This window comes from Anomaloglossus baeobatrachus, chromosome 1 (genome assembly GCF_048569485.1).
Source record: "Anomaloglossus baeobatrachus isolate aAnoBae1 chromosome 1, aAnoBae1.hap1, whole genome shotgun sequence".
In the NCBI taxonomy this organism is placed as follows: domain Eukaryota; kingdom Metazoa; phylum Chordata; class Amphibia; order Anura; family Aromobatidae; genus Anomaloglossus; species Anomaloglossus baeobatrachus.
In genome coordinates this window covers 798,251,974-798,272,578 of record NC_134353.1, presented here as the reverse complement: position 1 = coordinate 798,272,578, position 20,605 = coordinate 798,251,974, and the positions used below count along the sequence as shown (strand labels likewise).

General features: G+C 43.0%; 1 protein-coding gene across 3 annotated transcripts in view; it reads right to left on the bottom strand.

Annotated features, from left to right (window-relative positions):
• MCC (MCC regulator of Wnt signaling pathway) overlaps positions 1–20,605 on the bottom strand; it is a 498,291-nt gene that overhangs the window by 79,082 nt on the left and 398,604 nt on the right. For all 3 annotated transcript variants that reach the window (XM_075325006.1, XM_075325007.1, XM_075325008.1), the window contains 3 exons: positions 16,875–17,021; positions 11,074–11,163; positions 10,823–10,971 (listed from right to left, as the gene is read on the bottom strand). In XM_075325006.1, the coding sequence (XP_075181121.1) occupies positions 10,823–10,971; positions 11,074–11,163; positions 16,875–17,021 (386 nt within the window). The remainder of the gene's footprint in view (positions 1–10,822; positions 10,972–11,073; positions 11,164–16,874; positions 17,022–20,605) is intronic.

Sequence of the window (20,605 nt, the reverse complement as noted above, 5' to 3'; positions counted from 1 at the left end):
TAAATTTGCAGGTCACATGGAGAAACTTCAGCAGAAATGGTGAAGGTTGCCTAAGTCATCTGTCAGGAGTAAATACATGGGTCACGTTCTCATCCATCCCTGAAATAAGCTTCTTACACCAGTGTGGATACAATAAAATCTGGTTTCCCAGCTCATCGAAAGTGTGATATTTCTGTAGATGGGGATATGAAGGCTTGTCACCTGCAATATTTTAGATTATCATTTCTCAATTTTTCATGGATTTATGAAAGCCCGTCTGACCTTTAATTTCAGTAGCTCTTACTAAAAGATCGGGTAAATTCAAGCTGCCACATACGCTCGCAGACTGGAAACCGGAAAGATCAATGTGGCATTATCTAAGTGAGCAGATACATGCCAACGTTTCGGTCTCTTCTGCTGTTGGCATGGATTGGGGCACTGCTTATTACGGCTCAATTCTTATAAGAAACCGGCTATGTCAATAGTGAAGGTGTCCATGAGCTGCTGTAAGTCCCACAAATAATGCAATAGCCGCACACACTCTGTATAGTCATTAGCTCTCTTCTGAGGATAAAGCTTTAAATCTTCTCATTTCTTCTCACCGGTAACCCAGATGGTAAGAGTGATATGGTTCTCACTGACAGATTAGGAGCAGATTTATTGCTGCTCAAGAGAGCTTTTCGGATGTTCTCTACCTGTATATTACTGATTGCCAGACATAATAGCTTGTTGCAAACGGTTCCATCTGGAATGCGTGAAAAGGTTTCCAAAGAAGGGGCTCTCTGGGAATAAGGGCGCAATGTTTTTCCCTTTACGGTTACATTTGCTCTCTCCAGTAAACTGAAGTGAAATTACTCTTAAAGCAGAAAGCAACAGCCCTACTCGACAATCGCTGATCAGATTTCTTCAGCATAAAAGGTAAAATCTGTGCTCGCTAAATGTCATGCGAAAATGGATTTATTTTTTTTTCCAAACAAACATTTTCTGGTTGACATTCTTTTTAATATTTGCAATTTATAAAAGCACAAATGCCCAGACCAGGTATAAAGAAGTATTTCTCTGGAGGATGTCATTTTGTCAGCGGGTTTAAAAGATTTATTAAGGCAATTTTTCCAGCTTACGGACAGTCGTAAAGGGAATCTATCACCAGGTTTTTGCTACCTCATCTGAGACAAGCACAATGTAGAAAAACAGACCCTGAATCAAACAATGTGTCACTTAGTTTACTGGGTGCAGCAATTATGGCACAATCAGAGTTCTTACAAGTAGAATAGTTCAGAAAGCTGCCCCTGCCCATACCACAACTTTCTGGGTGCATAATAGATATTGACACCTAGTCTGGGCATTGATAATCTCCTGTAGATAAACACTTATTGTATTCAAACAGCAGCACACAGCCTAATAAGTGGCACATTCCTTAAATCAGGTGTCTCAGCCACTACCTCATACGGCCCTCAGATTACATAGCAAAAACCTGTTAAAAGATTCTATTTCAGCCTTTCCAGCAGTTATACTGGCCCAAATGTTACATCTGTTCCAGTCATAAAAGGAGTGACTCTTAAAGCCAAACTCAAATTCAGTGAACATCACCAGGTACAACCAATAGAGAGCATATGTCCTGTAAGGCTAAGTTCACACATCCGTTGTTTTGCATCAGTCACATGCGTTGCTTGACGCATGTGACTGATGCGTTGTACAACGGATGACAACGGTGACAAAGAAAAGAATTTCTTTGTCGGACTCCGTTGTGTGCGGGGGGCGGAGTTCGGGGGGCGGAGCTGAGGACGTCAGTGCCGCGGTCTGCATGGCTGGGGACAGGTGAGTGAGTGTGTGTGTATGTATGTGAGTGTGTATGTATGTACGTGAGTGTGTGTATGTGTGTGTGTGTGTGTGTGTGTCTACATGCATGTGTACATGTGGAGTGCGGGAGGGGGCGGAGCGCGAGGGGGCGGAGCACGAGGGGGCGGAGCCGAGCGGGGCCGCGGGGCTGAGGACGTCAATGCCGCGGGGACTGCAGGGCTGGGGACAAGTGAGAAGGAAAAAAATAGATGTCCGCTCACCTATAGCCGAAGGGGGAACCACCGCATCCAGGACTTGTGCACGGAAGGGGAAACCGGCAATCCAAGTAAGTGTAGAGAGGAACTCCAGCAGCAAAGTCCACGGATAATAAAACCATAAATTCTTTATTGATTCATTTAAAAATATACATAAAATTTATCCAGACAGGGTCCTATGCAAAAAGAGGACGCGTTTCGAACCAGATGGTTCTTAGTCAGTCTCTAGGGAATGAATGAGACATAGGCTAATTCAAATAAGCTGAGAACCCAGTGAGGACACACTGGGTTCTCAGCTTATTTGAATTAGCCTATGTCTCATTCATTCCCTAGAGACTGACTAAGAACCATCTGGTTCGAAACGCGTCCTCTTTTTGCATAGGACCCTGTCTGGATAAATTTTATGTATATTTTTAAATGAATCAATAAAGAATTTATGGTTTTATTATCCGTGGACTTTGCTGCTGGAGTTCCTCTCTACACTTACTGGGGACAAGTGAGTGAGTGTGTGTGTGAGTACACATGCGGAGTGCGGGAGGGGGCGGAGCCGAGTGGTGAAGTGTCGGCCTCCTTGCACACTGTATCCAGGATAAACATCGGGTATAAGCAAAGCACTTTTTGCTTGGTTACCCGATATTTATCTTGGATACCAGCTTAGCGCGGGCTCCCTGCACCCGTAACCACTGTAAATATCGGGTAACTAACCAAAGCGCATTGCTTGGTTACCCGATGTTTATCCTGGTTACGGGGGCGGGGAGCCAGAGAGCGCATGCGCAGCAAAATCCTACGGATCGCGCTGCTCAAAAAAGGTTACATGCTGCGTTGCTCCCGCCCGGCGGTCAGTTAAAAAACGACTGACCGTGACGCAGCGGATGCAACGCAGCATCATCAGTCACAATCCGTCACTAATAGAAGCCTATGGGGAAAAACAGGATTCCTGCAAAATATTTTGCAGGATACCGTAATTCCTCAAGGCGACGGATTGTGACTGATGCAAAACAACTGAAGTGTGAACTTAGCCTAAGGTGCAATCTAAACCGCCTTCTGTACGCTGGCACACAGCAGAGTCTTATGGACGTTAGCAAACTAGCCCATGTATATAAATGTCACAAAACTCAGGGTAAAAATTATTTATGTAACAATCACTTGAATACTCATTGTATATTATATATATATATATATATATATATATATATATATATATATATATATGTATATATATGTATATATATATGTAGTTAGCAGTAGTAGTCAGTGTACAGCTTGTATAGCAGTGTAAATTTGGTGCGCCCACTAAATAACTCCACACACAGCCATTAATGTCTAAACCACTGGCACCAAGAGTGAGTACACCCCTAAGTGAAAATGGCCAAATGATGCCCAAAGTATCAATATTTGGTGTGGCCACCATTATTTTCAAGCACTGTCTGAACTCTCTTGGAGATGGAGCTCACTAGCGCTTTCACAGGAGCCACTGGAATCCTCTTCCATCCTCCATGAAGACATCACGGAGCTGAAGGTTGTTAGAGACCTTGCGCTTCTCCGACTTCTGTTTGAAAAGGCCCCACAGATGCTCAATAGGGTTTATGTCTAGAGACTGTTTTGGCAAGTCCAGAACCTTTACCCTTGAATGTTGGCATTCATGGTTCCCTCAATGAACTGTAGCTCCCCACAGCTGGCAGCAATCATGCAGCCCCAAACTATGAGATTCCCCATCACCATGCTTGACTGTAGGCAAGACACACTTGTCTTTGTACTAGTCACCTGGCTGCCATCACAAGTGCTTGACATCATCTGATCTAAATAAGTTTATCTTAATCTCTTGGTTTCATCAGACCACAGGACATGGTTACAGTAATCTATATCGTTAGTCTGTTTGTCTTCGGCAAACTGTTTGCGGAATTTCTTGTGCATCATCTTTAGAAGAGGCTTCCTTCTTGGATGACTGCCATGCAGACTAATTTGAAGCAGTAAATAAAGCATCCCTTTAACCTCTGCAATGCTGGCAGCCTTCATACATCTATTTTGAAAAGACAACCTCTCTATATGATGCTGAGCAAGTGTAATTAATTTCTTAGGTCGACCATGGCGAGGCATAATCTGAGTGGAACCTGTCTTGTTAAACCGCCGTATGGTCCTGACCACCATACTGCAGTTTAGTTTCAGGGTGTTGGCGATCCTCTTATAGCCTAGGCCAGGGGTCTCAAACTTGGCTGGGTGTTTGGGCTGCACAGAGGAAAAATAATAATTTGGGGGGCCACATTCTTTGCGGGACAAAGTGACATTTTTATTGGTACCATATTTTTATTTTTTTTTTACACACCTTTGGATCACTGGTTTTGAAAAATTTTCACTTGTTGATAACAAATGTGCACATTTGTTTAAATATATATATAAAAAATTTGATGGTAAAAAAAAGTCATGCCTCATTTTGAATTGCTTTTTTATTGTTCTGGTTTTTTTTTTACATTTTATCCCTTTCTTCTAATAGTCTTACAATTAGCACCATATAGTAATTTTGGCCAACATCTTTTAGTAATGTTCCCCATCTTGTTGTAATGTGCCCATCCTTGTCCCTTGTAGTATTGTGCCCCATCCTAGTCCCCATAATATACTAATGTGCCCATCCTAGTCTCCATCTTGTAGTAATGTGCCTCATCCTTGTCCCCATCCTATAGTAATGTTCCCCATCCTTGTCTTCATCTTATAGTAATGTGTCCCATCCTTATCCCCATCGTATAGTAATGTCAACATCCTATAGTAATGTGCCCCATCCTTGTCCCTATCCTATAGTAATGTGCCAATCCTAGCCCCCATCCTTTAGTAATGTGCCCATTTCTGTCCACATCGTAATGTGCTCAGCCTTTTCCCCATCCTATAGTAATGTGCCCCATCCTTGTCCCCATCCTATGGTAATGTGCCCACCCTATAGTAATGTGCCCACCTTGTCCCTATCGTTTAGTAATGTCCCCAGCCTTGTCCCCATTCTATAGTAATGCCCCCATCCAAAAGTATTGTGTACATCCTTGTAATGTCCCCATCCTGTAGTAATGTGCTCACCTTGTCCCCATCCTATAGTAATGTCCCCATCCAATAGTATTGTGCCCATCCTTGTAATGTCCCCATCCTATAGTAATGTCCCTATTATATTGTAATGTTACCATCTTGTCCCCATCCTATAGTAATTTCCCCATCCAATAGTATTGTGCCCATCCTTGTAATGTCCCCATCCTATAGCAATGTGCCCACCATGTCCTCATCCTATAGTAATGTCCCCATCCTGTACTAATGTCCCAATCCTATAGTAATGTCCCCAGCCTTATCTCCATTACATAGTAATGTGCTCACCTTGTCCCCATCTCATAGTAATGTCCCCTGCCTTATCCCCATTCCATAGTAGTGTGCCCACCTTGTCCTCATCCTATAGTAATGTACCCATCCTGTTGTAATGTGTTTCATCATTGTCCCCTTTGACTAATCTGCCCATGCAGGTCCTCTTCTTGTAGTAATGTGCCCTTTCCTGGTCCTCTGCTTGTTGTTATGTCCCATACTGGTCCCTTAATGTGCCGTTCTTCACAAACACACAAAAAAACACAAAACAAAAAAAACAAAAAACACCATTCTTCTCACCTGTGCCCCGCTCCCTCGGCTGCATCATCTCTGCTTCTGGCTGTCTGCTGGCTCGTGCCCCCGTTGACTATCGCGGCCGATGCATGGGCCGCAGCCACTGTCAGCGCTTTAAGTCAAATGATGCTCTCTATGCACAACGTTTCCAATGCAGCCGTAGCCATTCGCCAATCAGAGATAAGCAGCTGAATTCATGCAGTTTGCATTGGAGGAATAGTTGTGTACAGAGCGCTTGATGCTGTATATATACACAGTGCCTTGCAAAAGTATTCGGCCCTCTTTAATTTTTCAACCCTTTCCCACATTTCAGGCTTCAAACAAAGATAAAAAATTTAAATTTTATGGTGAAGAATCAACAACAAAATGGCACACAATTGTGAAGGTGAACAATATTTATTGCTTATTTTAATTTTTTTAAAAAAATAAATAACTGAAAATTGGGGTGTGCAATATTAACCTTTAGGTTAATACTATGTAACACCATGTTTTGCTGCGATTACAGCTGCAAGTCGCTTGGGGTATGTCTCTATCAGTTTTGCACATTGAGAGACTAAAATTTTTTTCCATTCTTCCTCGAGCTGAGTGAGGTTGGATGGAGAGCGTTTGTGAACAACAGTTTTCAGCTCTTTCTACAGATTCTCGATTGGATTCAGGTCTGGACTTTGACTTGGCCATTCTAACACCTGGATACGTTTATTTGTGAACCATTCCATTGTAGATTTTGCTTTATGTTTGGGATCATTGCCTTGTTGAAAGACAAATCTCAGTCTCAGGTCTTTTGCAGACTTCAACAGGTTTTCTTCAAGAATGGTCCTGTATTTGGCAAATCCATCTTCCCATCAATTTTAACCATCTACCATATCCCTGCTGAAGCAAAGCAGGCCCAAACCATGATACTGCCACCCACCATGTTTGACAGTGGGGATGGTGTGTTCAGGGTGATGAGCTGTGTTGCTTTTACGCCAAACATATCGTTTGGCATTGTGCCCAAAAAGTTCTATTTTGGCTTCATGTGACCAGAGCACCTTCTTCCACATGTTTGGTGTGTCTCCCAGGTGGCTTGTGGCAAACTTTAAACAACACTTTTTATGGATATCTTCGAGAAATGGCTTTCTACTTGCCACTCTTCCATAAAGGCGGCCATATTTGTGTAGTGTACGACTGATTGTTGTCCTATGGACAGAATCTCCCACTTCAGCTGTAGTTCTCTGCAGTTCACCCAGAGTGATCATAGGCCTCTTGGCTGCATCTCTGATCAGTTTTCTCCTTGTTTGACATTACAATTTTGAGGGAAGGCCGGGTCTTGGTAGATTTGCAGTGGTATGATACTCCTTCCATTTCAATATGATCGCTTGCACAGTGCTTCTTGGGATGTTTAAAGTTGTGGAAATCTTTTTGTAACCAAATCCGGCTTTAAACTTCTCTACAACAGTATCACGGACCTGCCTGTTGTGTTCCTTGGTCTTCATGATGCTCTCTGTGCTTTAAACAGAACACTGAGGCTATCACACAGCAGGTGCATCTATACGGAGACTTGATTATACACAGGGGGCTTATATTTATCATCATCATCAGTCATTTAGGACAACAGTGGATCATTCAGAGATACTCAATGAACTTCTGGAGTGAGTTTCCTGCACTGAAAGTAAAGGGGACGAATAATATTGCACGCCCCACTTTTGAGTTATTTTTTTAAAAAAATTTAAAATAAGCAATAAATATCGTTCACCTTCACAATTGTGTGCCACTTGTTGTTGATTCTTCACCATAACATTAACATTTTTTATCTTTATGGTTGAAGCCTGAAATATGGGAAAAGGTTGAAAAGTTCAAGGGGGCTGAATACTTTCGCAAGGCACTATATATACATATACCTACACATACACAGACATACAGACTAAAATAAGGAGCTGTTTGTAAGTATAAATAACATCAGGGAATTCTTAAGAGATAGCCCAATTGTTATCAGTTTTAAAAGTTCATCTTCATTTTGTGCTGGATAAATGTTACTTTACTTATTCTAAAATTGGGGTGCATGATATATTTGACTCACAGGCCAAACAATTCCAGACACACACTTCAGATCACTCCTGTAAACGTAGTATATGGCATCGAGGGACATGTGATCATACACATATAACAGAAGCGGGGAGTGGGGTACCTGTATCCAACCTTGAAAGGCTTCCTACTTTTCAGTTTTCAGACTGCTTACTCAGCTTACACATTTTTTAAATTTTGTGATTTCTGAGACATATTAGGACCGGAGATATGGGACATAAGCTACAGGAGAGTGTTTAGTAAAGTTGGCCTATACAGCGGCAGTAAGAGGCCCATAAAAATCAAACCAGGTCAGAGCATATTTACAGGAGGAGCCGGTGACCACTATAAAGGTACCGTCACACATAACGAGATCGCTAACGAGATCGCAGCTGAGTCACGGTTTTGGTGACGCAGTAGCGATCCCGTTAGCAATCTCGTTATGTGTGACACCTACCAGTGATCAGGCCCCTGCTGTGAGATCTCTAGTCGTTGCCGAATGGTCCAGGCCATTTTCTTCAAAGGCGATGTCCTGCTGGGCAGGACACATCGCTGTGTTTGACACTGTGTGACAGGGTCACAGTGACTGCTGAGATTGTTATACAGGTCGCAACTGCGACCTGTATCGTTCTGCATCGTTGGTAAGGTCTGACTGTGTGACATCTCCCCAGCGACTGGGCCTTAAGTAGTGGATTTCCATGACCCAAGCAGAGCGCTTTCTGTGCACTTTGCCCGTTCATGAAGAAAGCAGTCAGGGGCTATTGGCCAATTAACTGTTTTACTAACAGACACAATGCTTTTTGCTACAAAGTGTGTCTTAGGGTAAGTTCACACAGTGCGTTTTTCGCGGCGTTTTTGCGCAGTTTTCGGGTACGTTTTTGCTCAGAAAACTGCATGACTTTGCTTCCCCAGCAAAGTCTATGAGTTTTCATTTTTGCTGTCTGCACACAGCGTTTTTTTTTTCAGCTGCGTTTTTGTGGTGCCACAAAAACGCAGCATGTCAATTATTCCTGCGTTTTTCACTGCACTTTTCATCCATTGAGAGCAATAGGATGTTGAAAGACGCAATGAGAAACGCAAATAGGTGCGTTTTGGTGCGTTTCTAAGACCAAAAACGCAGCTATAAACGCAGGAGGTGGGTAGTAAAGTGACATGTGCAGAAAGAGGATTCCTTCTGTCAGTAAATACAGAAGCGTGAATCCTCCCGGTACCGTCACCGCCGCTTCCACCTCCCGTGCTGTGCATGTCTGCTGCCGTGCGGCGTCATGTACGGGCAGGAGGTGGAAGCGGCTGCGAAAACAAAAGTGAACAGTAGGAAAAAATAAGTCATACTCACCTGTCTGCAGACTCCCGGTGCCATGCCCGCTCCCATCTCCTCCCGGTACCACCGCTCCGGGTGTGTGCAGTCTCCCCGGGTACGTATGCCTGCAGGATGCAGGACCTGGCGATGAATCACCTGATGCAGTCACCTGACGCATCAGCTGATCGTAAGTCTCGGGGTGACGCCAGCGGCCGGCCGGTTAAACCTATCAGCGGATGCGTCAGGAGACTTCATCCCTGATTACCGGCAGCTCCTGCAGCGATCGGACGGGATCAGACTCCGCCCCAGGAGCTGCCGGTAATCAACACATAAGTGAGTATTTTTTTTTTTTCAGCAAACCGATCAGATGATATTGGATCCGGATTAGACGGCGCGGGACCCTTGAACCAGGATTACTGCGGAGGGGGGTGCTTTATTTCAATAAAGATGGAGTCACTAATTGTGTTGTGTTTTATTTCTAATAAAAATATTTTTCTGTGTTGTGTTTTTTTTATTTTTACTACAAATTCATGGTGGCCATGCCTAATATTGGCGTGACACCATGAATTTCGGGCTTAGGGCCAGCTGATAATATACAGCTAGCCCTAACCCCATTATTACCCAGTGAGCCACCGGGCATCAGGGCAGCTGGAAGAGTTGGATACAGCGCCAGAAGATGGCGCTTCTATGAAAGCGCCATTTTCTGGGGTGGCTGCGGACTACAATTCGCAGCGGGGGTGCCCAGAAAGCATGGGCACCCTGCACTGTGGATTACAATCCCCAGCTGCCTAGTTGTACCCGGCTGGACACAAAAATTAGGCGACGCCCACGTCATTTTTTTTTTTTTTTTAATATTTCATGAAATAATTAAAAAAAAAAAAAAGGGCTTCTCTATATTTTTGGTTCCCAGGCGGGTACAAATAGGCAGCTGGGGTTTGGGGGCAGCCCGTACCTGCCTGCTGTACCTGGCTGGCATACAAAAATATGGCGAAGCCCACGTCATTTTTTTTGTTGGGGGGGGGGGGCAAAGAAATCCTGCATTCAGTCCTGGAAGGAGGATGCTGAGCCTTGTAGTTCGACAGCTGCTGTCTGCTCTCCTGCATACAATATTGGATGGAGGATGCTGAGCCTTGTAGTTCTGCAGCTGTCGGCTCTCCTGCATACACTAGTGGAGAATGAAGAACATATTGAAGAAGGAAATGACATCAGACCCTTTTTTTTGTTCACTGATAAAAAACGCATAAAGACACAGTGAGCAAAAACGCAGCAAAACGCAGCAAAAAAACGCACCAAATCGCGGCCAAAACGCGTGCGTTTTTTGCCGCAAAAAATGCACAAAAACGCAGCGTCAAAAAACGCAGTGTGTGAACCTAGCCTTAGGCTTATACATTGGTCATGGTGCCTTGTTTATTTATAAAAATAAAAAAAAAAAAAAAAAAAAAAAAAAAAATCACACAAAAATGCTGCATGATTAACTGGAAAAAAAACCCAAAAAAAGGAAAAAAAAACCCCAAAACACCAAAAACAAAAAAAAAAAACCCACGTCAGCAGCTTTCTTGTCTGGAAACATTATATGCTTTATTTTCATATGTGTAGGTGTGTTTTTAGTTATTTGCTGCCATACAGAATATGTAATGTGAATATAAAATATATACAATATGAATTTGCATTACAGATCCATTTTTTTTAAATTTACCTGCCAGGACATGACCCTGGATTAAGCTTGTGGTGTATAAATGTATGTGGACTATAAATGGATGGAAACATACAGACATGTCATGAACGAGCCTTTAGACAGATAAGTGCACTCTTCTTGCTTTCTTACCTATTTAACCGCTCAGTCTCTACCTCAAACTCTCTAATTTTGCTCTCAGATATGGCAGAACCATGAGAATAAAGTGTCTGGAAGATCTCTTGAATATTGGAACAATCTTGTAAGGAATGGGCCAGGTGTTCAGCCACACTGCTTGACACCTGCAATACATAACAAGGATTTATAGATATGGTAATATGAGCAGATATCCTATCTAATAGAAAGAGCATGGATGTTTCAGGATATTGTCACTATATACTCACCCCAATGCTGCTGATCTCAGAGCCAAGAATTGGTCTCTCTGACGAGGAAGACTCTGACCTGGTCTTTGACAACTTCACACGCTCCGCAATCTTTAATAGAAATGGACATATACACCATTAATTAACAGAGGAGAGAGGGACAGAGAGAGGGGGACAGAGAGAGGGGGACACATTGAAGCGCTGTAGCGCAGTATATGGTAACTGACCCCACATGTATCCGCCACACCAAGCATGGAGTATAGAAACGCTATATAAATGGAGCTGTGCTATATGTGTAAGATGATCCTATTTTAGATTGCAGCATTATTTTATTGAAGATGACATTTTTGTGTGTTTAATCCAGACTATTGTATGGAATAATGAAATTATCTATTTGATATCATTTACGAAACAATTTTGTCCAGATAAATTATACTGCAACTAGAAGAGTATAGGTGGAGGAGAACAGCTCTAAAGCCGTGCTTATCACCAGTAGAAAGCCAGAAGTTTAATCCATGCCTTTATTCAAGGGTTTAAACCAGGTCTACGTGTTTCAGGGTACACAGATCCCTTCCTCAGGACCAAAATGAAAATTGAGAGGATAAAGGCATGGATTAAACTTCTGGCTTTCTACTGGTGATAAGCGCGGCTTTAAGGCTGCTTTACACGCTGCGATCTCGCTAGCGAGATCGCTAGGGTGCGTACCCGCCCCCATCAGTTGTGCATCACGGTCAAATCGCTGCCCATGGCGCACAACATCGCTAGTCCCCGTCACACTTCTTACCTGCCAAGCGATGTCGCTGTGACTGGCGAACCGCCTCCTTTCTAAGGGGGCGGTTCGTCCGGTGTCACAGCGACGTCACTAAGCGGCTGCCCAATAGAAGCGGAGGAGCGGAGATGAGCGGGACGAACATCCCGCCCATCTCCTTTCTTCCTCATTGCGGGCGGCCGCAGGTAAGGTGAAGTTCCTCGTTCCTGCGGTGTCACACATAGCGATGTATGCTGCCGCAGGAACGACGAACATCCTGCGTCCTGCAACAGCAATGATATTTGGGAATGGAGGAGCGTGTCAACGAGCAACGATAAGGTGAGTATTTTTGCTAGTTAGCGGTCGTTCGTAGGTTTCACACGCAACAACGTCGCTAACGAGAGCGGATGTGCGTCACGAATTCTGTGACCTCAACGACATCGCGTTAGCGATGTCGTTGTGTGTAAAGCGGCCTTTAGACCAGTTCTCCTTCACCTATACTGTTCCTGATTCTGCAGGGCTGTGGCTATTCACCTTTGACCACATCTGCACAGGTGTTGTGACTTTCACAACCCTGAAAGGTGAGTGTACCCATACAATTGTTACACCCTATTGCATCGGATAAGACTCTATTGCTCTATTTGTTCCCTTCTCATTACTGCAATAAGAAGAAAAGTTTTCATATTTATCCTGCATTGTGGTGTGAAGTGATCGTTAATGTTGGATTTTCTTAAGAAAAGAGACATTGCTGTGCCGTGTTTCCTTTTTTTAGTTGACTGTGAGCAGCGTTACAGGAACAACTGCTAACATGGCAAATGCGGGTGACGTTGAATTTATACTTTTAAGTGACTATTATATGGATAAATCTAAAATGTCTGGGCCAAAGTGTGTGTATAAATAATCTCAATCTCTCTCTCTCCATATATATATATATATATAATATATGACTAGGCATAGAAAGTGAATATTTAGAAAGATTCCTTTAAAAAAATCAAAATGATCTATGAAGAAGTGAAACTGAAATGTGCGTTGGGGTCTAGGGACAGTGGACCCATAATCCACGTGACCCAGGCTGGAACTTATATACATGTTTGATAACGTTGACTATATATGCAGATCTGTACAGACAGCACTCCATTAGGCCCCTTTCAGACGTCCGTGGTTCTGGTACATATGACATCCATTTTTAACATGGATGCCACACGTACCCATGTTATTCTATGGTGTTTTCCCACAGACCGTTTGACCCCTCATGGCCCCGCAGGCACACACGAAGACATGTCTGTTTTCTGTTTTATTTGTGTCCCTCATTGTGTGAGGCAACTTTGGTTTTCATTTTCATGGAATGTATTTGGTATGCTTTTAGTAACCAATACATTGTCACTTTTATTTTTTTTAAAGGACTCTTTCTGAATATTCACTTTTATTCCTGCCCATATATATTTCAAAGGATTACTTGATATTATAATGATTATTCATTTTGGTATCATTATATTGATTTGACTGTGGATGTATGAGTAGTGTCCTACCTGTGCAATAACAATAATCAGAGTACCATGTATTTCTCCAGTACAATTTCATATAATGGCCAGAAACTGTCATTTCTTACATACTGTTTGGAGAAACAGGTACATTTTAAGGGTAGGTTTACTTTTTGTATAATGCCATTGTAGTTTGTTTAAGGCCGGTTTCACACATCCGGCTTTTTGCCGTTTTGCCGGATCCGGCGCTCTCCCATACAGTGACTACAGTACAGTGACAGCGCAACAAGCGCCGGTCACATGCTGTCATGTGACCGGCGCATGTGACCCGGAAGTTACAGCGCTGTCACTGTACTGTATTGTCTGTACGGGAGAGCGCCGGATCCGGTAAACCGGCAAAAAGCCGGATGTGTGAAACCGGCCTAACCCCTTCACGACCGCCCGATTTTGCGCTTTCCGGGTTTTTTTCGCCATTTTTTTTTCAGAGAGACGTAACTTTTTTATTTTTCAGTCAATATGGTCATGTGAGGGCTCATTTTCTGTGGAACGAACTGTACTTTTAAATAAAGTCATGAGTTTTACCATATAGTGTACTGGAAAAGAGCAAACAAATTCCAAAAGGCAGAAAAATTGCAAAAAAAGTGCGATAGCACTTTTGTTTTTGAGATATTTTATTCACTGTGTTCACTACATGGTAAAACGGATGTGTAAGTGTGATGCACGAGGTCAGTGCGAGTCCGTAGACACCAAACATGAATAGGTTTACTTTTATCTAAGGGGTTAAAAAAAAAATCAGACGTTTGTCCGAAAAAAAATGGCGTACCTCTTACGCCATATTCCATGAGCCATAGCGTTCTTAATTTTCAGGATCTATGGCTTAGTGACGGCTTATTTTTTGCGTCTCAGGCTGACGTTTTTAATGGTACCACTTTTGCGCAGATGCTACGCTTTGATCACCTGTTATTGCATTTGTCGCAAAATTTGTGGCGACCAAAAAAACGTAATTTTTTTGCCGCTATGCTGCTTACCAATCAGATTAATTGATTTTATATTTTGATAGATTGGGCATTTCTGAACGCGCAATACCAAATGTGTGTATATTTTTTTTAACCCTTTAATTTTCAATGGGGCGAAAGGTGGGTGATTTGAACTTTTAGGGTTTTTATTTTTTTAAAACTTTTTTTTTATTTTACTAGGTCTCCTAGAGGACTATATAGATCAGCTGTCTGATCGCTCTGCCATATCTGCTGATCACAGCTACACAGCTGTGAATAGCAGATATGCTCATTTTGTGTCTCACCCAGCTCTCGGCTGTGTGAGGCAGGAAGTGAGTCATGTGAGCTACAGGAGTCATCACAGGACTCTGTGCTACCATGGCAACCACAGAAAGTCACATGATCATGTCACATGACTTCCAATATTGGCCGTGAGTAAATGTTTACCGTTGTCGCCATTATAATGGCACTGTCACATATTGACAGTGCCATTTAAGAGGTTAAAAGGCACGGGTGGATAACGAGTCTGCTTGTGCCTAGCAGGCACACATGTCAGCTGTAAAAATCAGCTGATATGTGCGGCGATTGCTGCAAGCTGCTTGCAGCAGTCCGCCGGCAGTAACACTATGACCGCTAGGACGTACGATTACTGCCTGCGGTCATTAAGGGGTTAAAGGGAATCTGTCACCAGGTTTTTGCCACCCCATCTGAGAGCAGCATAATGTTAAGATGGAGACCCTGATTGCAGTGATGTGTCACTTACTGAGTGGTTTACTGTCATTTTGAGAAAATTAATGTTTTTTCTGCTGCAGATCTAGCATGAATATTGCTGGACTACCTGGCAGCACGCCAAGTAATCCTCTAATGGTAAAATCACTGTTTAATCTGCAGTAGATTATCACAAAGTACTCGAATAAGTGAAATTTCGCTGGAATCTGGGTCTCTGCCCCTACATTATGCTGCCCTGAGATTACATGGCAAAAACCTGGTGACAGATTCCCTTTAAATATTATGTTTTAACATATAGAAATTCAAGAAAAGTTACAAAAAGCCTATGTCAGTACAAATATCACATCTGTAAGGTAAGTAATATGACTATCTTCAACAAGGACTGCACAACTCATGGGATTTGGTTAAAGTGAGAGTACCCATAGTTATACATTACACAGGCATTTATTATAACCCATGCATAGAGCCGTCCCGATCTGACTCTGTCCCATAAGATTACATTTTAATTTCTCAGATTACGCTAAGTGTTTTTCAATATAGAATGGAAGGAAAAAAGAAGGAAGACAAAAAAGGAGGCGGAATAAATGATATGAATTCTCTTTGTGACATAAAGATCTAATCTCTAGAAGTTAATCGTATTTTGAAAAAATGAAGTATCTAAGGTGGAGCCAGATCAGATAAGCCTGCAGAGCACTGCGACCGGGCAAGAAAAACTGGAGTTAACCTCCGCTCTCTTCAGCCACAGAGTTTCCATGCGCTGATGTAATTCATTACAGAAACCACTCTCTAATAGAAGAAACTCCCCTCCATTTCCAATGATGTGAGATTACTGTTCAGGCACAAGCCAAAATTGTCTGAAAATCCCCATTTTATTTTTTAAACTACTATTGGAGTAGATCCAGGAATTAAGGATAAAAGAGCAGTTTGATGAGTGGGTGTGATGCAAGCACTAGAGACCTGGCGCGGAGCTGCACAGATCCTGAGAGGGGACGCAGCGCTGAGCACCAAATGTGAAGCATCGCTCCAGTCTGCACACTACAGTCTGCATATGCAATACGTTTGGATTGAGAACATTTTACCATTCTCCATGCATTTTTTGAGGACTTCTATTTCTTCCTCCTGCTGGATCCACTTCTGGCATTTGAAACAAATCTTCATTGAAAACTACAATTTTTTTCTTCTTCATGAAACACACTTTTTAAAAAAGATCTATAGTACTTATACATTTACATAAAAATATTAACGCCTTCGTGACATCCACTATATATATATTAAAGGCAATCTGTCAGCAGGATTTTGTTATGTAATCTGAGGATAACAGGAGGATATCACTTGCGCGGGCGGCGCTGATCTCTGCACGCCAGGTATTCTGACATCGCAATACTATTTCATCTTACCCGGCAACAGACTGCGCTGTCATTGTGCACATCACACAGTGCACAGCACAAAGGGACTCCTGAAACTAGCATCACTGATGACACTTTGTTTCAGGGAGGGTACAGAGGCTTTATCCCCTGATGACGCTTTGTTTCAGGGAGGGTACAGAGGCTTTATCCCCTGATGACGCTTTGTTTGAGTATCCCAGCATGCACTGAGATTTTTAAATGAAGCGTCATTAAAAAGGAAATGGGGAAAAAAAAATAGGAAACCAGTTAGATAAAATAGTGAGGGAAGTAAGGAATTTTTAATGCAAGTATATTAGAAAATAGTTTTGATTATGGCACTAAAAAGATAGGGATTTGGTTTACTATGGCCGTCAAACCACCTCTGTAAGAAAGGCTACATCTCTATTGCCAAAAATATCACTATGGTTGCAGATTTCTTCACACACAGACCAGGTATAGTAATGGCAGACACACAATATCTCACCTTAGCTATAGGAATGTCATTACTGCTGCTGCTTGTGCTGAGCTCCCCAGTGCTTGGGTTGACTGGTCTACTTGCAGAAGTGAGCCGGCCGGGACTGGAAGGACCTGTTGCCTGAACACTCTGTAGCCGTGTCTGCAGCTCCCGGACCTAAAATACAAGTTTACATTTTGTTACATTCATCCAGCTCACATTTCCGATTAGTGAGTGCACAACGAGGCCTTTAGGCTATATGCGCACGTCGCCTTTTTTTTTGCCGCAGTTTTGGTCTCAAAATTGTATGAATTTCATTCCCCAGCAAAGTCTATGAGATTTAATTTTTGATGTTCACACAATGCAGTTTTTTTTTTTTTGCTGTGCTTTTGTGCTGACTACAAAGATGCAGCATGTCTATTCTTTTTGCGTTTTTCCCTGTGTTTTTCACTGAATGTAATGAAGAAAAACGCATGAAAAACGCATAAAAAACGCATAAAAAACGCATCAAAAAACGCATCAAAACGCCACAGATGCATTTTTGTGCGGTTTTGGGGGGCCAAAAACGCTACATCTTTGTGGTCAGAAAAAACACAGCGTGCGCACTTAGCCTTAGACCGTGTGCGATTTAAGTGCAGTTGTCACAAAACAGAAAGCAAATCCTGAGAAACCTGAAGTGTAGCGCACATGTTGAATTTTTTTTATGCAGAAAATAATCTGCACCATGTCAATTCTTTCAGGGGTTTTGCCTAAGTTTTTCACAATTGAAAGCAATAAAGCGGACAAAAAACACATAAAAAAGGGGCCAAAAAAGTGTTTTTGCACTGCGTTTTTCCTGCCAAGAGATGCAGAAATGGTGCAGAAATTTCTGCAACAAAATACTCAAAGGGTGCACACAGCCTTAGGCTATGTGCGCACTAGAAAAGTGATTTTTCTCAAGAAAATTTCTTGAGAAACTTCTGGGAGTTGAAGATTACCGCACCTGCGGTAAAAAAACGCACCAAATTTGCGAGGAAAAAACGCATGCGTTTTTGCCACGGTTTTTCCTCAGGTTGTTCCCTACGTTTTTTTTTATGCTGAACAGAAATAAATAATATAGATAATAGATAGATAATAGATAGATAATCAATAGACAGATAAGGGATAGAGGGGAAGATGGATAGATGAATAGATAGATAGATAGATCGATAGAGGAGAAAGACCTATCTAATGTCCCACCCCCCTGCATATTCTAAGCTGGCACCCTTTAGTGACTTACATGTGGCACTAAAGGGTGCCTAGCCTTGTATTAGCCAAAAAATAAATAATTAAAAAAAAAAATGACGTGGGGTTCCCCCTATTTTTGTAGCCAGCTAGGGTAAAGCAGACGGCTGCAGCCTGCAAACCACAGCTGCTGGCAGCTTCACCTTGGCTGGTAATCCAAAACAGAGGGTACCCCACGCTGTTATTTTACATTAAGTAAATAATTTAAAACAAAAAACATTGGGTCCCCCCCAAATTGGATCACCAGCCAAGGTAAAGCAGACAGCTGGGGTCTGATATTCTCAGACTAGGGAGGTCCACTGTTATTGGACACTCCCCAGCCTAAAAATAGCAGGCTGCGGCCGCCCCAGAAGTGGCGCATCCATTAGACGTGCCAATCCTGGCACTTCGCCCCAACTCATCCCGTTGCCCTGGTGCGATGGCAAACGAGGTAATATATGGGGTTGATGCCAGATGGGTAATGTCACCTGGCATCAAGCCCTGGGGTTAGTGATGTCACGCGTCTATCAGATACCTGACATCACCAACCCAGTCAGTAAGAAATATAAAATAGACAACAAAAAAAGTTTTATTTGAAATAAAAACACTACCAACATTCGCTCTTTCACCAATTTATTGATAAGAACAACCAATTACACGTCTGGCGTAATCCAATAAGGGGGGGGGGGGTTCCACGGCGATCCATACCATAGTCACTGTCCCAGTCCATGAAGAACAGAATGTTCCCCATTGGCTGGGAGAGCAATGCAGTGACCTGAGCTAACATCAATAGCCCAGGTCACTGCAGGGGATGACTAGCGCTGCTGTTAGGAGGATAGATGAGATCATTACCTGCTGTGATGATCTCCTGCAGTCCTGCCATCAGCGCTGTCACTGCCTTCTATGCCCGCTGCGTTGTCAGCAGTATCACGAGAGCCCGTGACGTCACCGCTAGTGACAGTGTCGGGCCGCGGGCATAGACGGCAGTGACGTCAGGAGGCAGGAGATCGTCACAGCAGGTAATGATCTCATCTCACCTCCTGACAGCAGCGCTCGGCATCCTCGCGGCTGCACGCACTGCTGTGTGTCAGTGTCTGCCTGCGCTGCAGGGTGACAAGCTGCTGACACTGCGGACAGACACTAATACTGCTGTGCGTGCAGCGGCGGGGCTGCAGCGGGACACAGACTGCACGGGCACCCGCCGGACGTCACACAGAAGTGCTTCTGTGCGGCGTCCAGGGAGTGTGACGTGTGTGTTTACTCTGCTCCGTCTCCTCTTCTGTCAAAATGACATCACTTTCTGCAAAACCGCAGGCAGCGATGAGCATCACTGCAGGTAAATCGCGGCTATACCGGGGGTACACCGCACATCATTTGCTACCTGGGGTATACCCCCGGAATTTCTCGATTACATTACAGTGAATGGAGTGAAATTCTGGGGGTATACCGCAGGTATCTGCGGAAAAGAAGTGATATGCTCATTATATTAAGACATTTTCTCAAGAAAATCTTCACAAAGAATTTTCTTGAGAAAAAAAACGCAGCGTGCGCACAGCTATTTTTTTTCCCATAGGTTTTGCTGGGAAATGTCTGCAGAAAGATTTCAAACATTTCTCAAGAAATTTCTGCAGCAAAACCGCGGGTAAATCCACGGGTAAAACGGCCTAGTGCGCACATAGCCTTACATTGGTGCATTACAATACTTGATGCAATTTCTTTAATTTCTCAGTCTGCACAGAACCACTCAATATGCTGATGCCACATAATGGATAGTAATAAGCTCACTATTGCTTTTCAACCATTGTCTGAGGAAGCAACAGCCTACATAGAACTCAATAAATCCTACTGGAAGGAAATTATTATTTATAGGCGGTAGATTTAATTCAGTTAAAATTAGCCGTTTTCTTCTCCTCTCTGAGGCGGATTGGGTTGGTTATATTTTTTGATTGTAATATAGATTATAAAATTATGTGCAATAACATTGAAAAACAAAACAGAAATCATGAGCAGTAGAAAAACCCCCATCTATCTGATGTGATGGATATATCACATACATTTATGTGAAGCTTTACCTAATGGAAGACATTTTAGGCAATGAGGGACACTTGTGGGATAAGGCTGGTTTCACACATCCGGCATGTCACCACTTTGCCGGATCCGTCACACTCCAGTACAGTGCAATATAGTACAATGGCATCGTGGCAAACTCCGGTCACATGGTTCGGTCACATGACAGCGTGCCGCGATGCCATTGTACTGTATTGCACTGTACTGGAGTGTGACGGATCCGGCAAAGCGGCGAAATGCCAGATGTGTGAAACCAGCCTAAGTGACCTTTTTTTGACCATACCAAATAGTAGATGCTGAGCACTGAGTCTTCCTATACATGTGTAGTCAGGACTATCCAATAGCAGCAGTGGATCTCTACACTGACGTTAATATTGGGAAGACACAGATTCTTAGCTCTTTACGCCACATCAGTTTTCCACATAATTCTACAAATTACGGTCTGTAGTTCA